The following is a 15,159-nucleotide window of genomic DNA, read 5'->3' as shown; positions in this document are numbered from 1 at the left end:
ATGTGGGGAAAACAGTAAAGGTGGACTCATCAGAGAACAATACATGTTTCACATTGTCCACAGCCCAAGATTTGCGCTCTTTGCAACATTGAAACCGACGTTTGGCATTGGCATGACTGACCAAAGGTTTGGCTATAGCAGCCCAGCCGTGTATATTGACCCTGTGGAGCTCCTGACGGACAGTTCTGGTGGAAACAGGAGAGTTGAGGTGCACATTTAATTCTGCCGTGATTTTATGTTTTTTGGATACAATCCGGGTTAGCACCCGAACATCCCTTTCAGACAGCTTCCTCTTGCGTCCACAGTTAATCCTGTTGGATGTGGTTCATCCTTCTTGGTGGTATGCTGACATTACCCTGGATACCGTGGCTCTTGATACATCACAAAGACTTGCTGTCTTGGTCACAGATGCGCCAGCAAGACGTGCACCAACAATTTGTCCTCTTTTGAACTCTGGTATGTCCCCCATAATGTTGTGTGCATTTCAATATTTTGAGCAAAACTGTGCTCCTACCCTGCTAATTGAACCTTCACACTCTGCTCTTACTGGTGCAATGTGCAATCAATGAAGACTGGCTACCAGGCTGGTCCAATTTAGCCATAAAACCTCCCACACTAAAATGACAGGTGTTTCAGTTTCATTGTCCAACCCCTGTAGTGTTCAGGGTTGTAGTGTTCTTTTACATGTTTGCTGCCTCCTACATGGCTTGTGGCAGGCTGTATATGGGTCTTGTTATTTTCTCTTTAGACAATGTCTTTCTTCTTGCCATTCTTCCATGAAGCTTATATTTTTAATTCCAATTGGTTTCACTTGATCTTCTTTAGGGGGAGTCAGATTAAATGGGGGCTGAATAAATGTGCGCACTATCTTTTAGAATCATTGCTTTCACTTAATTCACTTACCAGCTACTTTGTGTTGGTCTAACCCATCCAATCCAAATGAAATACAGTTTGTGGGTGCATTGTGACAGTGTGGAAAAGATCAAGGGTATGTAAGGCCCTGCAGATGTGTTACTCATCTTTTATGATTGCATGTAATTCCAGTTGAAATCTCAGACTCAACACCGTCGCCACCTGCTGTCAAGGACATGTCAAAGCGATTCCCCTCCAGCGACTCTCCCCAGTTGTCCACAGAGCCTGCCTGGCTGGCACTAGCAAAACGAAAGGCCAAAGCCTGGAGCGACTGTCCACAGATCATCAAATAAACAACCCTGATGCCAGTTTGACACGGCATGCATGGAGAACGCACATTCCCCACGGAGCCAGAGGATCACTTTCTCCCCTGCACATGAAAACTCCTCTTGACACACACTGGCTGCTATAACTATCCTGTTAAAGTGCGCTTCACCTTCAGATATTACAATAAAGCTGCACAGATGCTATGTAAAAGGTTGATGAGAGCATGCATGTATTGTATCCAATCACAAGAACTCTTTGTCCCCAAAAGACAAAGTCCTCAGCAACCGATCACAACCATGGCTGACCATTGCAGTAGCCAACCTTTTTTTATTTATTTTTTGTAATTTTGGAGCCAGCTGGGTCACCATGGTTGTAATAAATTCTGTGCTCGACACAATACAGCTCAGATGAACAACAGCGCTTAATCAACAGAGGGTATCCGTCTGAATCGTGTTTTAAGGGCTACCAGTAAAAAATGAAATCCCAGCATGGTCTCCTCTGGACAGCTCCTGGAAGTGCTACAGGCACCTTCTCTGCCCTCTTCCATATTATGTACAGCAGCAGATTTATCTACACTGAAACTGTATTGTAGCTTTTCTCTGAGCCTGGTTTGTTTTGTTGGGGGGGGGAAGGTCTCCTGTTTTTCTTTATTATTGTTTTTTAAGTCATACTGGAAACAACAAATCTCACTGTGTCCGTGATGACTGTGACAGACTGGTTCTTATCCAGATGCAGAACTACAAACTGAACTTAAACGCAGCGTGAAGGACGTTAAGTGCTCAAAATCCTCGCAGCTGTGTGACAGTAGACTTTAGAGACAAACACACCTGCTACAATTCTTCTGGCATGTCCTGCTGTAGACTTACAGCACCACTTCTTCTTTAATGTACGGTAATCCGATCACACAGCATTTCCTGTATGAATCAGTAAACCTCTTCATTCTCATTCCTGCCGCTCACTCCATCATCTGTAAGTATGTATTCACTCTGAAAGAGACCCAGAAATCTGAGTCACTTTGTTTCTAACTTTGGTCGTGCACAATAGTGTAGTGTACGCAGTGTTAAATGTAACAAAAAAACAAAATGTTTGGTATTATTTGCACTTTTTGTCCCACTTAAAGATATTCATGGCAAAGTTCTTTAACAGATCCAAAATGTTATCAATAATGTAAATTAAATACTGATGTCTGTACCAAAGAATTAAGTGCTGGTTATTTCACTGGAACTGTGTTTATAATGAAATAATAGTAATCCAACATCACTTACAAGATCTATCACTGTTTTTGTTAAAATATATATATATGTTATATAGCAAATGATTTACTAGTAGCTATAGTAGAGTAATAGAAAACCACCACATCTAACAGTTATGACACATGCTGCTGATTCTGTGTTAAATCAATAATTGAAATGGGCATTTTCACAATAATAGACTGAAGGTCAGTCAGTGAGATCATTCATTCTATGAAAACACAGGTGGGCCTCAGGTACCTGCTAAAGAACCGAGTAAAATGGATTGTTCCGGGAACAGTGTCCTTCGATGAAAAAGATGACTGGAAATGGGAAAACACCGAAAGAAGTGCAGAAACGTGATCTGAGCTCCAGGGTGACCCCAAAAATGTTTATAGTTACCTGTGAGCACTGTAACAATTAAAAGATACCAAGGTCAAGCATATGAGCACGAAACTGCCAGATAGTCTCCTTATTAAAAAAAACAATGGTCTACATTTTGCATTTATGGAAATAGCTTGCCTAAGGATTTTGATCCTTATTAGAGCTGATATTACTTTGAAAACAACTGTATAATCAGTGCAGACATCCATCATGACCTCTCCACATTGACAGTCAGGTTCAAACAGTACACATAGTCATTACGGCACCCGATAACAAGAGACTGTTGCCATACAACTGGCGATGAAAACAGCTCCCCGGGCAGGGCGTGCGACGCCAGAACATGTCCATCTTTTGCGTCCAGGATCCAGACAGTGCCATCTGTGGAGGCCAGGCCCACCAGAACCCCCCTGCTGCCAACAGTAGAGCCCTCAAACACACAGGGAGTAGAGTACACCTTGCTCGATGCCTGAAAACTCCAAATTAAGGAGCCGTCGGCAGAGTTCAGACAGTAGAGCCGACCGTCATGTGAGCCGCACAGAAGCGTCTGCTGTCCTGGTACAAAGCTCGGCGAGGAGAAAACTGGTGCCTCTGTTAGGAACTGCCACAGCTGCAAAAAAAAAAACAAGAAGTTGTTGCGTATTGAGCACAGTTTTATGTGGTCGTATTATTTTTGGGTCAATCTCATTAAATTTAGGCCTTTAAGGAGAAATTTCAGCTGTCCTTTCAGGGTGGGTTGAAGAAACAGGAAATGGGCACACAAGTTTAGAGCTTTTTTGGATTTTCACTTATCTATGAAAGGGTAAAAAATATACATACACCCCACTAATATTAGTATAAATGTCCATTAGCAAGTTGCTGAGAAACCACAGATTTTCTTTATTTACCAACAGGCTTCTGGCATCATTCTGGCTGGATCTTTTTACATGTTTTAAACATGCCGTTGTTGGTTTGAGATGAAGTTAGGGAATTCGGAGGTAGTTCTCCACTTTGTCTGATGCACCAGAACCAGTGAATGGGAAACACACCCTGTGCAAGACGCTGCCACTACCATGCTTGACTGTTGGTAGTTTTCTAGGTTTTAATGACTTCTTTGACTCCTCCAAACATTATTGTTTTTGTCATTATGACCACACAGCTGAATCTTTGTTTTTGTGTGACAATAAAACCTTTCTTTAAAAGACATTTGACATGTGGGCAGCTAAAACGTTCTGCACAGCTTAGATTCAGTTTTGCAGCAGAGGCTCCTCTATTGGTCGGTACGTTCCTAATTCTGGTTAATGTTAAGCTCATCCCTTGGTGTTTTTTTTCTGCAACTTGCTAAGTTGCAGAAATATTTGGGATGTAGATATGTGTTTGACCCTGCATGTATAGTTTTAAAATGATGAGGATTAGGGGAAAACCAACAATAAATTCATGTTTAAGCATCTCACTCTTGTTTTTCAAATTACTTGAGCTGTGGCTACAAGTAAAATAAGATAAGGGTGGAAAATTAAGTTATATTTACACTAAATAACTGTCGCTGCGAATCAGATGAGATATATCAAAGACAATATTGGTTCAAACCTAGGACTGAATCCTTCGAGCCTCTAAAACTAAAATGAATTTATGCAAAATAGGCATCTAAATCGGCATTTTTCAGTAAATAAAGATGCAACCTCTGCAGTTTAATTCACATGTTAGAACCAAGTTAATGACCCTATTAAAAGGTCTGATTGGGTTGTCATTCAGTGTGGAGGTGGGACTCTGAAAGCACCAATCTGAAGAACAGCCTGCATGGATATCTCCATGAGTGTACCTTCCAGAGAAGAGTTTTAGTTTTTCTATTTTTCAGAGGTATCCTACAGCTCTGTGTTTCAGCATGTAATCTTGTACAAAATTAGAACCGCCCAGTAAATATTGATCTATTCCAAAAAAAATGTTTACATATCAAAGTGTCATCTATAATTCTAGAAAAGAAAGTGATGTGATTACTGGTAAAACAGAAATAATCTTGTTTTATTCATTAAACTACACATTTTCCTCAAACACCCTCTGATAAACGGTAGAATTCATGGAGGTATGATGGCAAGTTGGCTCCTCAAAGCATCCTCAAACCATGACACTTCCACCAGCATGCAGTTGGTATGAGGTTATTTTACTGAAGTGCAGTATTTCATAACCTAATAGTTTAGTTTTAAAACAAAATTCCAAGAAGACACTTCAGTCTAGTCTTTTTTTCTTAGTGAGCAAAGGTTCACTCCCATGAAAATTACACTTGAATTTCTAAGTATTGGTCAAATTGATATGAAATGTCCACATATGTTGGAAACACATGCTGTTGTGGGGAATCCTAAGTTTTCCCCATGACAGCTGCTCTGAGAAGCTAATAAATAAACCACACTAAAAATATGCACTTTTGGCCAGATCTTTAGGTTTCTCTCAAGTGATAATCAAAAGTGACAATAGATTATTGTCATTTGAAACACAGACAAAAGTCCAACTAAAACCATAAAGTTAAAAAAATCAGAGTTCTGCTTTCTCACCAGTTCCCCGGTGTCGCTGAGGCAGCAGATGTTTCCATCCACCGAGCCGATCACAATGTGTCCACAGAAGCAGGTCGGTGAGGAGAAGAAAGGTTTGTCTCTACAGTAGGACCACAGGACATCACCACTGTCCTGGAGGAGACACAAACATACCCAGATGATGCTCATATTTGTTTCAGAGTTTGATCTCAAAATATTTAATAAATCAATCATCAAGACAGCCAGATTGTTGAAAGTCTTCAAACCCGACTGACTTCTTCTCAAATTGTTCCCCTTCTTGTAGAGTTCTCTATAAGATCAGAGGACGAATCATAAAGGCTGTGAGTAGAGTCTCACCAGATTGAGACACAGCAGGTGTCCTCCCAGCGATGCTGCATACAGCCGTCGATGAGATGGTTGAAGGTGCGGAGAAGAAAACACAGCTCCTCCGCCGCAGTGTCGCTTCCAGACACACTGCCGAAGCTAAGCAGCACAGCACACACATCTCCATTTATCTCCATTAAAGTTAAGCTTCAGTACAGTGAGAAGGGAGTGAAGGAAAGACCATAACACCACATGTGAACTAGCACAAGGTTACAAGTAATCAAATTGTTTAAACTGTGCATTATGTAGTTATAATAACCGAGTAAGAAAATATTGGAACAAAATTAAAAATATTTGTTTTCAAGGCTTTCTTCCAAAAGTGGCTATAAGATTGGATTTTATCATTTTAAAACCCCAAAATATCTAGTCTCTTTTAAACTGTCTTTAGCAAATTATATTAGCACTTAGCCCAGTAAACAAGAGTCTAAGATTTCAAAATAAAATCCAGCATGTTCATGACAGACAGAAGTTAAAAGCTCTAAGGGATAAAAGAAGCAAACTCGGCTTAGCCTTCCTGTTATCTGTTGAAGTCTCTCTCACAGCCTGAGTGAGCTGCAGACATGTCTCAAAGTGTCTTAAAAATGCATTTTATCTTTAAATAGCTTTTTGAACCTTTTGTCCTCCATCTGGCTTTATTTTTAAACGCCTCATGCATACTAAACTTTGTGTCTTCTCCCCACAGTAACAACCTGGCAGCACTTTAGTATGGTGCATTCACTTATCGGGAAAAGTTCCGATTTCTTAGTTTCTGACTGGTCACGACTGACCAAGCTGAAAATTGTCGTTAGTCGTTTCTTTCACCAGCCGATTTCTCTGTGCATCTCTAAGTGTTGCTTGTACAAAAGAAATATGCATTTATAAACCTAACTGTAACTATGCTATTGCTAATGCTGCCCACTGCTGGTATGGAGGTACATAGTTAGCTTAAGCCTCAGGTTGCTCTGTTCCCCCTTTATGTAGATGTTGCCAGGTTTTGAACACTTGTGGGTCTCACTGCAGTAGGAAATACCCCATGCTCTCAGGAGAAAGGACAAGCAGCTAAAGCCTGTATGTTTCATGTTGAATCAAATGTCTACTTTCTGTTGTCTCCTCCAGGTTGTTGAATGATTTTAAGAGGAAACTGATTGCTTTGGTGGACACACTAACCTGTGGGTCCAGGGCGTAAACGTGCCCATCATGTGAGCCCACCACCACCAGGCCAGTGAGAGGGTCTACAGCAGGAGAGCTTTTTACTGCGTCCTCTGTCTTATACATCCACCTGGTCTCGCCAGATTTGGTGCATAAAAAGTAAACACAGCCATCATAGGAACCTGCAGAAGAACAAGGTGGAGTAATCCGAAATTTAAACGTGTCACTGAGACACTTTTAGAGAACCGATACTGACCGACAACAACGAGGGAACCGCAGTGAGACACGGTGGCCGAGGCCTCGATTCTGTCCCCGACGACTCGCTCCCACAGAAGGTTCCCGCTGAGCAGGTCCAACGCCTGGATCCTGTGGGAATGGGAGCCGATGAACACTGTGGCTCTGGATGTCCCATTGGCAACATCCTGGACCAGAATCACCGGGGAGGCGTCCACGCACCTGCCAGTGTCCGAGGACCAGCTCAGACTGAGGCAAACGTTGACATGTTTGTAAGAGCTGTTTTCAGCATTCTCTCCTTCCCACATTTCTTCACCAGCGTCTACGTTCCTCCTGTTCATTCCTCGCACCTCGCCTCCTCGTCTCACAACTTTACACCCAAGTTTCTCTCCCTCCGTCCTCTCAGATTTACGTCCTCTCTTTGCTGGAATCGCAGACGGTAGATTAGCGGCCCGTTTCTCAGTCGACGACGAGGAGCCGTCCCTCTCCGACAGAATTTGTGTTACATGGTGCAGAACATCCGAAAAGGTCCTGTCTAGTATAACTTCCAGGAGCTGTGGAGAAGACACTCCCACAGCAGCAAGGATGTCCTGACAGAGATGCAGTGCCTTCAGGGAATCCCCTCCACTGAACAGGAAGTTGGACCGCTCATCAATAGACGCATCTGCAGGAAGACTTAAAGCATCCTGATGATAAACGGTGCAGAACAGTTTGGATTTAAATCCTAATGACTGAGTATTTAAGCTGTGGTTTGAAACATACCTGCCAGAGAGCCTGAAGAGTTTGCTTTAGTCTCCCGACCTCTAGCCGTGAAAACCTTAACCACTCTCTCTGTTTTTCATATATTCTCATCAGAGCTTTCATGTCTACTTTGCCTGTTAAAATGCAAAAATCAGAACCTTTAAAAAAAAACCTCCGGAACTAGAAGATTGACTGTAAACCTGATGCTCACCATGAGGAGTCAGGGATACAGCCGGGACGAGCACCAGCGTGTCGGGAATGCAGTGAGAGGACACCAATAGAGACAGCTTCTTCAGGATGAGCCTCTGCAGAGCTCTGTCTGCGCCATCCGGCTCCCCCTGGTGGTGATGAACTTCACTAGTGGAGGGAACGACAAAGGCAAGGAGTCGGAAGCCTTCATAGAGACCCACAGCACATGCTTCTACCTGAGGCAGGCTCAGGATCAGCTGGAAGAGGTAAGACAAAAAAAACAAATACTCTTAGCTGCTTCATCTGCTGTCACTTTCAGTTCAGTTCCTTACTGCTTGCATTAAAACACTCTCAGAGCTCTACCTTATCAGCAGCAAACTTCACAGAAACCCTCCTTGCTGCAATTACAGCTGCAGATGTATAAGGGTATGTCTTTACAAGCTTTGTATATTTAGAGTGAGGTTTTGGCCCATTCTTCTTTGCATCGCAGTTCTAACCCAGTCGGATCTGATGGAGAGCATTTGTGAAAATAAATGTTCACGTCTCGTCCCAGATTCTCAATTGGTTTCTGGTCTAAACTTTGACTGAGCCATTCTGCCACATAAATATGCTTTGATCTAAACCATCCATTGTAGTTCTGGCTGCATGTTTAGGGTTGTTGCCCTCCTGGAAAAGGCCCTCCTTTCTTCTTGCTGGTCCTCCATGAAAGTATGACTAATAGGTGTAGCTTCTCCCACCTGAGTGGTGGAACTCAGCAGCTCCTACAGAGTTACCATAGCCATCTGGGCTGCTTCCCTAAATAAGACTTTCCTTTCCCAGGCCATCGGTTCAGGGGGACAGCAGTTTCTCTGTAGGTCTGTGTCATACACTTTCCATTTTAAGGAGATGGACTGAACAGAGCTCTCTGCGATAACCAAAGCTTGGAATAGTGTTTTATAGCCTAACTGTGCTTTAAACTCCCCACAAGTTTCTCCCTGACCTGCTGTGTGTTCATTGGTCTTCATGATGCTGTTTGTTCACTGAAGTTCTGTATGAAGCCTCTGAGGCCTTGACAGAACAGCTGTTCAAGAAAAATGATTTTAAATTTCTAAATGAAGTATCTTACTTGCTGCAAGCTGTCCAAGTTCACCCGTTTCCCATTCCGTTTAATCATTCTGTCTCTCCGTCCCAGATAGTACAGCTGGGCGTCTCTGATGGTCACCCAGTCTCCTGTTGCTCTCATCGTCCCGGGGACAACAGTGTCCTCGCCATCCAAGAGACACACCCTGTCCTCTCCGCCTGGGTAGAAAAAGAACACATCATGTTGTCTTCAGTAAAATTTAGGATGTAACATTAAAAATCTGTCCCACCTATGAAAACCTGGCCTTCGCCCTCTGTGATCATGCAGCCATTTTCATCCCTGACTTCCACCACAGTGTCCATCAGGGGAGTCCCAAGGGCCACAGAGGATGGCGTGCTGCAAAGACCTGCAATGTTTAATGATGAAAAATCAACAGGCAGGGATCTTGAACATTTCCAAACACTTACAGGTTGCTGGACTGCAGCAGAGGTTCTGGTATCCTGTAGCAGGAAGCCCAGCAGGAGACCTCGGTGATGCCGTAGATGTTATAGATGCAGGTTTTATTGTCCTCGTGTTTCCAGCCACTCAGCTGAGCCGGAGAAGGACAGGCCTCTCCACCCAGAGCCAACACCCGCAGTGAGGATCCGGACGACAGCACGTCCTGTTTCAGAATATGATGACCGAAACGCATCAGCAGAGTGGGCGTGACCTGAAAAAACATGACACCAAATAAAACCTCCATCATCAATGCGGAGCCTAACTCTGTGCACACAGCTGCTTACCTGAAGAACTGTAGTTCTGTGACCTTTGAACAACAGTTGGGCAAGTCGACTAGGCATCTTCTTGATCACTGCAGGGACTATGAGGAGCAAAGCCCCAGATGACAAGGCCAGAAATATGTCCACCACGGAGGGATCGAAGGTCAAAGGGGATGCGAGGAAAACCACATCTTCTGTGCTCATCTGGAACAGAGATCTGAGCAGAGAAAAACAATCGGCCTCTTCAGAATACATACAGAAGAAAGTCGTTCTTCTGAAATAAAAACAGCCAGACTTACCTCAGATGAAGTATATTGGGGACAATACACATGTGCGGTACCCTCACAGTCTTGGGAGGACCTGTTGTTCCAGATGTGTGCAGCACGTACGCCAAGTCTGGGCACCCTGAATCCTTTCGGAGAAAAGTTCGAGGACAGGGATCACAGCCGCCTGCTCTCTGAGCTGTCTGAGATCCATCCTTTGCGACTGGATGGGGCTCGATGCGCATCAAGGTTAATCTGAACTGGGGCATCTCCACACAAACCTCCACAGAGACATGATTGACAAGAGCTTCCTGGAATCGCTTAACAGGAGAGTAAAGGAGAACCAGAGTTTACAGGGGTTGGACAATGAAACTGAAACACCTGGTTTTAGACCACAATAATTTATTGGTATGGTGTAGGGCCTCCTTTTGCGGCCAATACAGCATCAATTCATCTTGGGAATGACATATACAAGTCCTGCACAGTGGTCAGAGGGATTTTAAGCCATTCTTCTTGCAGGATAGTGGCCAGGTCACTACGTGATACTGGTGGAGGAAAACGTTTCCTGACTCGCTCCTCCAAAACACCCCAAAGTGGCTCAATAATATTTAGATCTGGTGACTGTGCAGGCCATGGGAGATGTTCAACTTCACTTTCATGTTCATCAAACCAATCTTTCACCAGTCTTGCTGTGTGTATTGGTGCATTGTCATCCTGATACACGGCACCGCCTTCAGGATACAATGTTTGAACCATTGGATGCACATGGTCCTCAAGAATGGTTCGGTAGTCCTTGGCAGTGACGCGCCCATCTAGCACAAGTATTGGGCCAAGGGAATGCCATGATATGGCAGCCCAAACCATCACTGATCCTCCCCCATGCTTCACTCTGGGCATGCAACAGTCTGGGTGGTACGCTTCTTTGGGGCTTCTCCACACCGTAACTCTCTCGGATGTGGGGAAAACAGTAAAGATGGACTCATCAGAGAACAATACAGGTCCTTCTCAAAATATTAGCATATTGTGATAAAGTTCATTATTTTCCATAATGTCATGATGAAAATTTAACATTCATATATTTTAGATTCATTGCACACTAACTGAAATATTTCAGGTCTTTTATTGTCTTAATACGGATGATTTTGGCATACAGCTCATGAAAACCCAAAATTCCTATCTCACAAAATTAGCATATCATTAAAAGGGTCTCTAAACGAGCTATGAACCTAATCATCTGAATCAACAAGTTAACTCTAAACACCTGCAAAAGATTCCTGAGGCCTTTAAAACTCCCAGCCTGGTTCATCACTCAAAACCCCAATCATGGGTAAGACTGCCGACCTGACTGCTGTCCAGAAGGCCACTATTGACACCCTCAAGCAAGAGGGTAAGACACAGAAAGAAATTTCTGAACGAATAGGCTGTTCGCAGAGTGCTGTATCAAGGCACCTCAGTGGGAAGTCTGTGGGAAGGAAAAAGTGTGGCAGAAAACGCTGCACAACGAGAAGAGGTGACCGGACCCTGAGGAAGATTGTGGAGAAGGGCCGATTCCAGACCTTGGGGGACCTGCGGAAGCAGTGGACTGAGTCTGAAGTAGAAACATCCAGAGCCACCGTGCACAGGCGTGTGCAGGAAATGGGCTACAGGTGCTGCATTCCCCAGGTCAAGCCACTTTTGAACCAGAAACAGCGGCAGAAGCACCTGACCTGGGCTACAGAGAAGCAGCACTGGACTGTTGCTCAGTGGTCCAAAGTACTTTTTTCGGATGAAAGCAAATTCTGCATGTCATTCGGAAATCAAGGTGCCAGAGTCTGGAGGAAGACTGGGGAGAAGGAAATGCCAAAATGCCAGAAGTCCAGTGTCAAGTACCCACAGTCAGTGATGGTCTGGGGTGCCGTGTCAGCTGCTGGTGTTGGTCCACTGTGTTTTATCAAGGGCAGGGTCAATGCAGCTAGCTATCAGGAGATTTTGGAGCACTTCATGCTTCCATCTGCTGAAAAGCTTTATGGAGATGAAGATTTCATTTTTCAGCATGACCTGGCACCTGCTCACAGTGCCAAAACCACTGGTAAATGGTTTACTGACCATGGTATCACTGTGCTCAATTGGCCTGCCAACTCTCCTGACCTGAACCCCATAGAGAATCTGTGGGATATTGTGAAGAGAACGTTGAGAGACTCAAGACCCAACACTCTGGATGAGCTAAAGGCCGCTATCGAAGCATCCTGGGCCTCCATAAGACCTCAGCAGTGCCACAGGCTGATTGCCTCCATGCCACGCCGCATTGAAGCAGTCATTTCTGCAAAAGGATTTCCGACCAAGTATTGAGTGCATAACTGTACATGATTATTTGAAGGTTGACGTTTTTTGTATTAAAAACACTTTTTTGTTTTTGGTCGGATGAAATATGCTAATTTTGTGAGATAGGAATTTTGGGTTTTCATGAGCTGTATGTCACAATCATCCGTATTAAGACAATAAAAGACCTGAAATATTTCAGTTAGTGTGCAATGAATCTAAAATATATGAATGTTAAATTTTCATCATTACATTATGGAAAATAATGAACTTTATCACAATATGCTAATATTTTGAGAAGGACCTGTACATGTTTCACATTGTCCACAGCCAAGTTTTGCACTCCTTGCACCATTGAAACCGACGTTTGGCATTGGCATGAGTGACCAAAGGTTTGGCTATAGCAGCCCGGCCGTGTATATTGACCCTGTGGAGCTCCTGACGGACAGTTCTGGTGGAAACAGGAGAGTTGAGGTGCACATTTAATTCTGCTGTGATTTGGGCAGCCGTGGTTTTATGTTTTTTGGATACAATCCGGGTTAGCACCCGAACATCCCTTTCAGACAGCTTCCTCTTGCGTCCACAGTTAATCCTGTTGGATGTGGTTCATCCTTCTTGGTGGTATGCTGACATTACCCTGGATACCGTGGCTCTTGATACATCACAAAGACTTGCTGTCTTGGTCACAGATGCGCCAGCAAGACGTGCACCAACAATTTGTCCTCTTTTGAACTCTGATATGTCACACATAATGTTGTGTGCATTTCAATAATTTGAGCTAAACTGTGCTCTTACCCTGCTAATTGAACCTTCACACTCTGCTCTTACTGGTGCAATGTGCAATCAATGAAGACTGGCTACCAGGCTGGTCCAATTTAGCCATGAAACCTCCCACACTAAAATGACAGGTGTTTCAGTTTCATTGTCCAACCCCTGTACATTCAAATGGAGAAAGACATGAACAACCAAGATTTTTTACAAACATAAATTTGCTATAAAAGCCTTACATAAAAAAACACAAATAAACCTTATATAATTAGTTATGTATGTCACTAATCTGACCTTTAACGGGAAGGGTGGCAAAGAAAAAAACCATAAGAAGTCCTATGTGCAGTTTACAACAAGCCATCTAGAGAACACAGAAAACATGTGAAAGAGAAACCAGACAGACCAAAACAGAGCTTTTTGGCCTGCATGCAAAAACGGTAGGTGTTACAGAAAACTAACACCGCCCATCACCCTGAACACATCATCCTCGCAAAGAAGCTTGGTGGTGGGGGCACCATGCCGTGGTGATGCTTTTCTTTAGCAGGGAAAAAGAAATCTGGCTTGAATTTATGGTCAAATGGATTAGGACAATCCCAGAAGAAAACCTGTCAGAGGCTGCAAAACTGGCTGCAGAACCTATAAACTGCTGTTTACAGACACTCTACATTATTTGGATTGAGCTCAAGCCAATTTTCAAAAAAGAATGAGCAAAAATATTTGCTTAGTTTACATGTGCAAAGCTATTAGAGACATACCCTTGAAAGAACTGCATCTGTAACAGCAAATGCAGGTTCTACAAAGTACGGACTAGGGAAGGACGAATAGAAACACACACCAGACTTTGTTTGCTTGGACCCCCCCACCTCAACCAATCACAATGTAGAAAAACATATTGGATTCTTGGTTGGCATAAAATGGACTGCAGTCATGCAGAAAGCACATAATCATATCTCCCTACTGTATTGTTCAGGGCAAAACAGACTGATGAGTTATATTTAATTATCTGGCACTTGTCTTCCCCCTTTTCTAATGCTGCCCTGGGCAACTGCCCATATGGGCAGTATCACAAATCTTCAGTGACTGTGTGTAGGGCTATCACACAGAACCCATAGAGGTTTGTGGTTGTAGCATGACAAAATCAGTAAAGGTCCAAAGGGTTTGAATACATTTGTAGAGCACAGTATGACTGAAATAACAGGAATTCAACCTGCACAAGGTCCCTCCTCACAGCGCAGTACTTGAGGCCACACTGTCTCATAATTCTGGCGGAGAGAAGTCCTGGAGCCTCTGGGTCCAGAGGGACATAAGCAGCTGAACTCTGCAGGATCCTGACAGATAATGTAGCTGGGTGAGACAAATTCTGAAACACAGGCATAGTGGAGGAGAATCTGGTCCAAACGTACCCTAGAATCCAGACAGGGACCAGCAGATCATCGCTGCAGTACAGGCCGATAACACCGCTGCTAGGACAACAGTTCTTCAGTAAAACAGCAGCAAGCCCATCAGAAAGTTGAGCCACCTCACTGTAGAGCAGAGAACCCGAAGCTTCAGTCCCTCCTGGGCCGCTGTCATACAGGACTGCCGCTCGGTCGGCGTGCAGAGAGGCTGCGGTGGACACAAGCTCCTGGAGGGTCCGAGCAGGCATTGTGATGAGGCGTTCACTGACCGCCTCCTCGTCCAGATTCTCTGACTGATATCAGTCTCATCAGTGTTACTGTTTTCACATAGGCGGATCACGTTTGGCGAGTGCAGATGACGCACAAATGGAGACTGAAGTTTTAATGAGGGATGCATTAAATGCCCTCCTTGAAAGCTCGGACATTCCAATATTCAGAAATTTTACTTTCTATTCGGTCTCTGATTACTAACAACAACAACAGATGGAATAATTACATTTAAGGCTGTATTTCTTTGTGAGAATTAGTAAAACATTATATAGTATTTGTCAAATGTTCTAACTATCTCAAATGCTATGAAACGTCTTATTCAAGCTCAAAATGCCAACCATCTGAAATTATTTTGAAATTAAAGCAATCAAATATG

General features: G+C 43.6%; 2 protein-coding genes across 8 annotated transcripts in view; one reads left to right on the top strand and one right to left on the bottom strand.

Annotated features, from left to right (window-relative positions):
- Positions 1-2,375, top strand: part of cracd (capping protein inhibiting regulator of actin dynamics) — a 30,824-nt gene extending 28,449 nt beyond the window's left edge. For all 5 annotated transcript variants that reach the window (XM_047373851.1, XM_047373850.1, XM_047373849.1 and 2 more), the window contains one exon: positions 1,045-2,375. In XM_047373851.1, coding sequence (XP_047229807.1) covers positions 1,045-1,205 — 161 coding nt within the window. In that variant the 3' untranslated portion in view covers positions 1,206-2,375. The remainder of the gene's footprint in view (positions 1-1,044) is intronic.
- Positions 2,376-2,773: 398 nt separating this feature from the next.
- Positions 2,774-14,883, bottom strand: aasdh (aminoadipate-semialdehyde dehydrogenase). 3 transcript variants are annotated; one of them, XM_047373858.1, is made up of 15 exons: positions 14,520-14,883; positions 14,324-14,444; positions 10,087-10,370; positions 9,812-10,004; positions 9,497-9,738; positions 9,319-9,425; positions 9,075-9,247; positions 7,992-8,226; positions 7,802-7,914; positions 7,262-7,725; positions 7,062-7,171; positions 6,824-6,987; positions 5,651-5,776; positions 5,315-5,446; positions 2,774-3,399 (listed from the first exon to the last, which is right to left on the bottom strand). In XM_047373858.1, the coding sequence occupies exons 1-15, from the start codon at positions 14,759-14,761 to the stop codon at positions 3,001-3,003; spliced, it is 3,105 nt and encodes a 1,034-aa protein (XP_047229814.1). In that variant the 5' UTR covers positions 14,762-14,883; the 3' UTR covers positions 2,774-3,000. The 3 variants fall into 3 exon arrangements, with proteins under 3 accessions (XP_047229814.1, XP_047229813.1, XP_047229812.1); XM_047373857.1 differs by having other exon boundaries at positions 7,062-7,725; positions 10,087-10,361; positions 14,520-14,882; XM_047373856.1 differs by having other exon boundaries at positions 7,062-7,725; positions 14,520-14,881.
- Positions 14,884-15,159: the final 276 nt, after the last annotated feature.

This window comes from Girardinichthys multiradiatus, chromosome 9 (genome assembly GCF_021462225.1).
Source record: "Girardinichthys multiradiatus isolate DD_20200921_A chromosome 9, DD_fGirMul_XY1, whole genome shotgun sequence".
NCBI lineage: Eukaryota > Metazoa > Chordata > Actinopteri > Cyprinodontiformes > Goodeidae > Girardinichthys > Girardinichthys multiradiatus.
This window is presented reverse-complemented; position numbering and strand designations above follow the sequence as displayed.